The sequence below is a fragment of the Phalacrocorax carbo genome, chromosome 2 (assembly GCF_963921805.1).
Source record: "Phalacrocorax carbo chromosome 2, bPhaCar2.1, whole genome shotgun sequence".
In the NCBI taxonomy this organism is placed as follows: domain Eukaryota; kingdom Metazoa; phylum Chordata; class Aves; order Suliformes; family Phalacrocoracidae; genus Phalacrocorax; species Phalacrocorax carbo.
The window spans coordinates 79,581,363-79,589,227 of NC_087514.1; the positions used below are offsets into that span (position 1 = coordinate 79,581,363).

General features: G+C 39.4%; 1 protein-coding gene across 1 annotated transcript; it reads right to left on the minus strand.

Moving 5' to 3' along the window:
* Window positions 1-312: 312 nt before the first annotated feature.
* LOC104049743 (carboxymethylenebutenolidase homolog) lies at window positions 313-5,903 on the minus strand. The gene is made up of 5 exons (XM_009510492.2): window positions 5,404-5,903; window positions 4,652-4,759; window positions 2,639-2,781; window positions 2,144-2,235; window positions 313-492 (listed from the first exon to the last, which is right to left on the minus strand). The coding sequence occupies exons 1-5, from the start codon at window positions 5,607-5,609 to the stop codon at window positions 313-315; spliced, it is 729 nt and encodes a 242-aa protein (XP_009508787.1). The 5' UTR covers window positions 5,610-5,903.
* Window positions 5,904-7,865: the final 1,962 nt, after the last annotated feature.

The following is a 7,865-nucleotide window of genomic DNA, read 5'->3' on the forward strand; positions in this document are numbered from 1 at the left end:
AGTCATGCTTGCTAGCATAGACAAATGGATAAACAATATCATTACTATTGATGTCATAATGCAGAATAATGAAGCAAACACAAAGCAAGATAAATGCAATCAACTTTTAATGCCTAATCATCCTTTAGTCCAACTTTGATTTCACAATCTTGTTTGTTTTGTAAAAAAAATAATAAAGAACTATAAATTAAATTGTTCCTATTTTTGTTTTTAAACAATTTTTCAAAACCAGATAGTTTTCCCTTGACCATTTTCTTCTCTAAAATATAATTAAATACAGATCTTGCAGCCTAGTGTTACTTTATGCTTTTGTCAAATAAACATTTTGATCCAATCAATCATATCCTTTCTAGCTTCTTCAATATAAGGTTTATCATGAGGTTTCATATCTTCCGGTTTCAACTGTGCAAACCCATGAACTTGTCCAGGATAAACTTTAATTTTATATGCAACTTTACAGTACTGTTTCAACTTCTCCTCCAGTAAGGTGATCTGTAAAAGAAAGCATTCTTCCATTATATTGTGGCTTTTTTTCAGGTTTGCCAAACTTGCTGTTTCTCATATCACTACATCTTTGTCTTTTCTTGACTATCACACCTGAAGCAGGCTCTGTTGCTCAACAGATGAGAAAGCCCCTCCTTGGAATGCAAGACTGAAATGCTTTTTAAAAGTATGGGTGAGTCTGAGAACCTCAACAGTTACTGCAGAGATGGTTTGGTAAATCTCATTGCCATAAAGGAACGGGTGCACTTCTATTCAGAGACTTAATATGGTTTGTAATCTAATTTTAAGCTCTAATCTTGGGAGAACATATTCCCTAAACCTCAGTGACTCAGTCTAAAATATTTTGATAGGCTTCGTATCAGAGTTTAAGAAAACACAAGGGGGGAGCTTAGTTTACTGAATAACAAAAAACCACTGCTCTCGCACAATCTTTTGATGATAAGTACACACATGCTTACACACAGAGAACTAATCACACGATTATGCACCTGTATAGGTGTAGTCACATTTTTGTGCTCCTTTCTATTAAAAAGTCAGAACGTAGGAGAATGAACACTTATTCTGCCCCTGCAAGCTTAATTCTACCCATTGTGCAGATTAGAGACAGTACTGTAATTTACATCATGTTCACATTTTTTTATATGGAGCCCTTTATTGCTTAGTGCAGAAAACAGTGTATCTGAGGACTTTTTTTTTAACACAGGCATTTTTATTACAGAATCTGCACAGATAGCTCAGAGAGAAAGATTCAGGAGAGAAAGGTATGGCTTCAGTGTGTGACACATGATGGAAAAAATGTACTTATGAAAATTGTGCCCCTGGGAAAAAGCCGCTTTTACCCTAAAAAGGTGCCAGGGAGTGAAGGGTTTGTTCTCCTGTGCAGGGGAGACACATATCTGATGTACAGATCAACATGCTGAATAACACAGTTAAAAGTAAATACTGATCGGCCTCTGCACTCCCAGAGCACACGGCCAGTTCCCCAGTTAGTCTGTTGTGTAGGAGCAGGGCCTATGCTAGAGGTGGTATGTCATCCTTGTCACTGAAGAGAAGGAACTTATGCACAGAAGAGGGCACCAGTTTCCTACCCATATATTTACCCAGCCTCTCAGATATGCTTACAATAGGGGTTATATCAGAATATAGATGTCAGTCAGGAGTCAAAATAGAGTCCACAAATTATAATGGTCTTAGTTAAAATTCTGACACAGTTCATTTTGTCTTCTTGTACCAAAAGCAATTACTCATTGGTTCACATCATCAGAAAGCTCAGTTACTAGGCTGAAATTATTTTTTTCCATTCAAAGTCCAAATTCAGTGGTTTAACTGCCTGTTCTCTCAACCATAGCAGTAGTCGCCAAGCTTTTGAGATGTTAGGCTCATACCAGTTGAATCTCCCTGCCCAGTTTCACACTCTGCTTGTCCAGCCACTCAGAGACTGATCTTTACTGCATTTTTCACCTCAAAAAAGAAGCTTTGAATAACCTAAGCAAGGTATGGGGGAAGTTGCAATAGAAGGAAAACAATCCACCCTGTCTGATTTTTCATATCTGAAAATGGTTTCTAACAAGCTAGGATTTCTGTGTGGGATGAAAGAACTATGGGAGAAGAAAAAAGCATTTCCAGTAGAACATCTTACCTCATCATAAGAAATAGTGTGGTCTTTCTCACCAAAAATGAAAAATGTGGGATTTAATAAATTGTATCTTTCTTCAGAGTCCCTGATGATTCCTATAATGTTTTTGAGAAACAGTCTGTTAGTGAAGTTAACATTCTTGCAGGATAAGTGGCAAATGAAACATTTCTATTTAGGTTTACTCGTTATGTAAATTTTTAGATAAGGACAGTTTCTATTTAAATGGAGAAAAAAGCATCTGGAAAACATAATTCCCCACTTCCCAAGCACTAAAAAACATTAGAAAACCACTGTGCAAAAGGAAGCTTTTTTGTTTCTGGTTTTCAGCATTCTTAATTTTTTATACCAATATAGCATGTTGCTGAAATAACCATAATTAAAATCTGCAACTCACCTTTGAGTTGAGCATTTACAGAAATTGTTACAAAGCAATAACTAGACTTACAAACTATGCATAGTCATGTGAGCCCATGTAAGTTTTCATGTGTTCTACACTACCATAGAGGGACACCCCAGCGGTTAATTGAGGATTTTTCAGCATCAAGTGATGTACTGCCATTCCACCCCAGGAAAACCCAACGATACCAATCTTCTTTGCACCGCATTGTTCCTTTAGATACTTCAAGACAACATCAGCTTCCCTAAGACATATAAACAAAAGTAAACTAAGGAATCTATTGCAGAAACAATACTTGACAATTTAAGAAGTAAATTAAAAGAGATACATGACTTTTTCTGCATCTGCACCCCCAATCATTTGAAACAGAAAATACTTATAAAACACATTTGAGCCCAAAGCAGTGGCTTCTGTTCTTAAATGGGAGTTAACATCTCTGATCCTAGTTTAGGGAAGTACAGGTGTAGGTAGTTAAATACTTACCTGAATCGTGACCTGCTCCTTTGTTTTCAAAAGAAGCAAATTTTTAATTGAATCACTTTGTCTAGGACAGGACAACTAAAGACAAGACATATCTGCAAGTAGAACAACACCTTGCATTATGGATTGTAGGAATAGATAACCTTCACTGTGCTATCTTTACAGAGTCCACCTGTTTAGATAAAGGTTCATCCTGAGTATGTCATTCCTTTTGCATGAGTTAATATTAAAATATCCTACCAGGCCTACATGCAATAATACTATACCAAAGCAGCAATTACTCAAAATTAAACTGTCAGTAACGATAATGTTTAAAAAACAGGTATTGCATGAGGTAAATGCAAAAAATAAGCAAATTGTTTTTAACGTAGGCCAGAGCAGGTAATTTTTTTTAATTGCTAACTTCCTAGTTTTATCTTTCTTATTATCAGCAGAGTTTTAAATGAACTTTAAAGGCATACTGCATATACAAATAACTATATTTTCCAATATTCTGCACATTGGTCATTGCAGGTTTGGTTAAGCTGAAAAAAAAGCAGTATGAGAGTGACACGATCAGGAGATCATGTCCTAGGCTTGTAGCATGTGCACTGTGAATGGATGAGCTCTCTCAGGTGTGTTTTGTATGGAAGGATACTAAGTCATGGGCGTGTTGCATTCTTTGCGCGCTGAAAGAGCAATGGATCTGACCTTGAGAGCAACTACAAGTGAACCTTCAAGAGACAGCACAGGCATATCCTTGAGGTCTTAATTGTTTAAGACGATGCCCACATATCTGCTCACTCTTGGGAGTGGGATTTTTTACAGGTGTTAGTCATTCATCTTTTCAAAAAATTCAGTCACAGCTTCTGCAACTGTATAGTAAAAAGCTTTGCTGAGAGATGTTGAAGTTAGGCTGTGACTGCTGGGGCCTCTTGAGAGGGTCAGAAGAATACTTGTGGCTTACAGGATGATAGCTGAGTAATAGGGTGTCACTGCCTCACTATCATCTTCTGAGGTTTAGGCTGTGGTGATAGATACTGAAGAAACAGTATTTCCTCCCATAATTCAGGGAAGCCTTGTTACAGGCACTGCTAGGCTCTACAGATAATGGGGCCTCTATTTCACACTGAGAAAAACAGTATAGGTGATCAGATGTATCTTAGGTTTTGGGCAGTCTTGTAAATTTTCATCTAGTGCTGCTCAGGAGAATATGATCTGTACCTAGCATTATCTACAAGACAGAGAGCAAGACAGGCAAGTGACAACTGGCAGATAACATGGGCGTTTCTGGAAGAGTTTTCCCCCTTATCCTGAGGAACTGGAGGCAGAATCAACACTTGTGGGTCAGAGTGCTGGGTATTTCACAGCCCATGAAACACTGGCTATGAGCCTGTGTGGCCAGTATAACATAGTTAGAAAAGGGCCCAGGAAAACAAGATGGGGACAATAAGCAGAGTGACAGATGGAGCAGATGATCTTTTCCAAATCCCAGCCAAGGCAGTGCCCAGAACCACAGAAGAACCTCCCAGGATAAGCAATTCTGTGTGTGCAGCCAGCTTGCCCTGCCATGAGGTGCTGCTTTTAACATTTCATACAAACTCCCCTCATTTTCTGGATGCTTTTTAAAGTTCAAGTACAAATATGTTTCTTACTTGTCTACTTTCATAGGATCATGATCTTTCATCCAATCAGCAAAGTCAGCCCAGTGATCAGTAGTTTTCCAGGGCTCTGTCCCCTTGAAGAAGTCTGGGCAGATAGTTCTGTGTGAGACATGGAATCAAGTCAACTTTCACATCCAGATGGGGAGAATCTGTGGATGTTTAAATGTCTTCTAATGTCTTCTCTACTCCAGAGTACACATCTACACAGTTACTATCTGAATCATATACTACTCATCCTGTTCTGGCAATCAGCAGAGCTAAAAGTATATGTCTATCTACGGAAAAAAAAAAAACAAAACACAAATAAACTCTCATTATTTCCCTAGACATACTTAATACAAAAATAAAGGGATTAAGCAACCTGATTCTATGTAAACACATATATATATCTCCATTAGTAAAAGCTAAAGCAACCGTTCAAAAGGTTTGCTTCTGAAAAGCTTATACAACTTAAAGATAGATACCACAGTTTATCTTTTAATCACCCACGCTGCCACATAAGTGCAAACGCTGGCACTTCATGACTCCTCGTGGCTTTGTGCTCAGGTAGCCATTTTTGATGGGTCAGTTTTAGTAGCTTTGGTAGCCTCATGGGAACATTTTGTCCCTTTACATTTTTATTTGCTCGGACTGAAATGGTATGGTTGCCCTGTGTGTATAGGAGACATCACATGCCATGTCTAACTTTGGGCTGGTGATCTATCAGCGCTTTTATGAGGCAGAGAGGAAAGACAGTTACTTACATGTATCCATGACCTGCAATCAAATCGACTATGTATCTAGTGTCTGGGAACAGCCATCCAAATATATCATGAATCACAATCACAGCTTTGTCTGTGAAAAAAGATGGCCTACAAACATATGCCTTGATGTGCTCAATTTGTACTTCATGTCCAAGGCACCCATACTGAGATCTTTCTCCAGTATCATAGAGAAAAGGATCAGCCATTTGGAAACCTAAAAAAAAAAAGAAAAAGAAAAGAGAGCAAGAAAGTAAAAATTATTTGTTAACACAAATTTTTAAGGGTGAATAAAATCTGCAGAAAGTAATTCAATAACTTCTATAGATAACATTGACATCCTTGTCTGAAAGGAGAAAGTAGAAAAAAGCAAAATCAATGTTCCAGTGCAGAATGGCTTTTAGTCCATAATGTGTTATTAAGCTGTGAATGAAGAGAAATACCAAAAGTGAAGCTATAAAATTATGAACAACCTGCACATGTAGGTTGTGACTCTCATGTCACGTCTGTTTTGCTCCCGCGCTGTCAGTACTTGTGTGAAGCAGTACAGCTTCAGATGTCACTCTCTCCCCAGGCAAGGGGCCATCATGCATGTCTTCATGGCGAATCCCATGCTGGTTTCTCTGAATTTTGTGGTGGGTAAGGGCCACATCACTCAACTGCTACAGAAAAGCAGTGTTCAGTGCTCCTCTCAGCCCTGGTGCCTACTAGCTAATCTGTGCTTTCGGTAGCAGCATCACAGCTGTTCTGGGAGCCAATGTATCAGGAGCAGTTGGTGAAGGACTGCAGTACTGATTTGTGAATTAGCTTCCAATGCCTTGGGCTCGTATGCCCTTGAAAGGGATTGCAAGAAAACAAATGGATATGCAAATCTCATTCAAAATATGTGAGAGTATTTGCTTTTGTCCCTTCTCCAAAAATAGTAATGACAGACAATGATCCAGAGCTGTGTTCGAGAGATTAAAGTCAAAAGTTGTTCTGACTCTCTGTGTCAGGAGCTTGGAATGGACTCTGCAAAAAGTAGAATGTGTTCCTGTAATTAAAAGTAGTGTTATAATGCATCTATACAAGGTATCCAATTAAGTCAGCAGGGGCAGTGTTAATAGTAGCATTTCCTAGCCATGTACTGCTTTGAAATTGTCCTTGGGGATGCAGTACATACACTTGCATATACATTATGACTCTCTCTGCTTCGTCATTTATACATCAGCCTATTATTTCTGTTTGTGTTGTAACATGTTCTTTAGAAAACAATCTAGCGTTCATAGAAGTGTTGGCAAATTATGGTAGAAATGTATACCTTTCTCAGCTCTCCATGAACCACAGCAACAGAGAGCTAGGTTTCCCCGAGTAATAGGAAATTTTGCCTAGGCAATATGGACACATTTGGAACCATGGTGCAGGCAGACTGAAGAACACAGAGTCACTGCCGCAGAGACTCACCACTTGCTTATGCCTGACACAACACTTCCCAGCTTGCATGATTAACACAGGCTGAATAACAGCATCCAAATTTTATATGCATTTAGACTGCCTTATACCCAAAATAATCAGCCTTCCCAATGTATAGTGCAGAGACACTGTTCCCCCTCATCCTCTCCCAAGCCTGGGGCTGCTGTCACCAGGTCTGGCAGGTCCAGCACTGAGTTTGAACAAATATGCTTGATTACAACCATAACTCTGGCTGGTAGAGATACAGGAACTGGGCAAATGTGGCTTTACTGCTAGAATCAAGCTGCTTCAGAAATAGCCATGAGGTGGATGATCCCCTGTGCTGATAACTGAGAGCTGATTACATTTGTTAATTGTTCTCCCACCTTTCTCAACATCTGAATATCAGGGTTGGTGATAGGAAGCATAAAGCAGCCTGATCTTCAGGACTAAAACCTCCATTTTTTTGGCATTGTATGAAAGTGGAAGTTGTAACATGCATGGGAGAGTATCTCCTACTTTAAGCCCCACATAATAGGCCCGAACATGCTTGAGGGATGTCTGTTTATGCAAAAGTACTTCCTATCTCTTTTTTTTAACATAAGATGAATGAGCCTGTTGAAGTGCAAGAGGCTGCCTGGAGAATTCACAGGCACTCCCAAAGACAGCTACCACCACTGGCTTCTGAGATGGCAGCTAAGTCTTACCCCACTAAGGTCTTTTGTTCAGAAGGGCACAACCTATGATGTTCCCTTCAAGGAAGTCGTGTTTAGGAGTCATTAAGCTTTGCAGTAGTTGTGAAACAGCCTACTGCCTATCTGTTGGTTGCTTCCCAGAAACCATTTCTTTGGCCTGTCTTGATTGGTGCCAGCCACCTGGCTCTTCTCCAGGCACCAGGCTGTGGAGAACGTTACTAAATAGTCAGCCACACCCAAACCTCTTAGAAGTCTTTGATGGGATCCTGTTCAGTCAGAAGCTTCATTTGTTCCCGCCCAATTTGTCCCACGCAACACGGTGTGGCAAAGCCATAAGCC

Excerpts from the sequence above, each read along its gene's own strand:
- LOC104049743 (XM_009510492.2), bottom strand. The coding sequence starts at position 5,609 with ATGGCTGATCCTTTTCTCTATGATACTGGAGAAAGATCTCAGTATGGG. Across the intron at positions 2,782-4,651 it reads GATCCTATGAAAGTAGACAA|GGAAGCTGATGTTGTCTTGA; the intron begins GTAAGAAACATA and ends TATATGTCTTAG. Across the intron at positions 2,236-2,638 it reads CGCTGGGGTGTCCCTCTATG|GAATCATCAGGGACTCTGAA; the intron begins GTAGTGTAGAAC and ends AAAACATTATAG.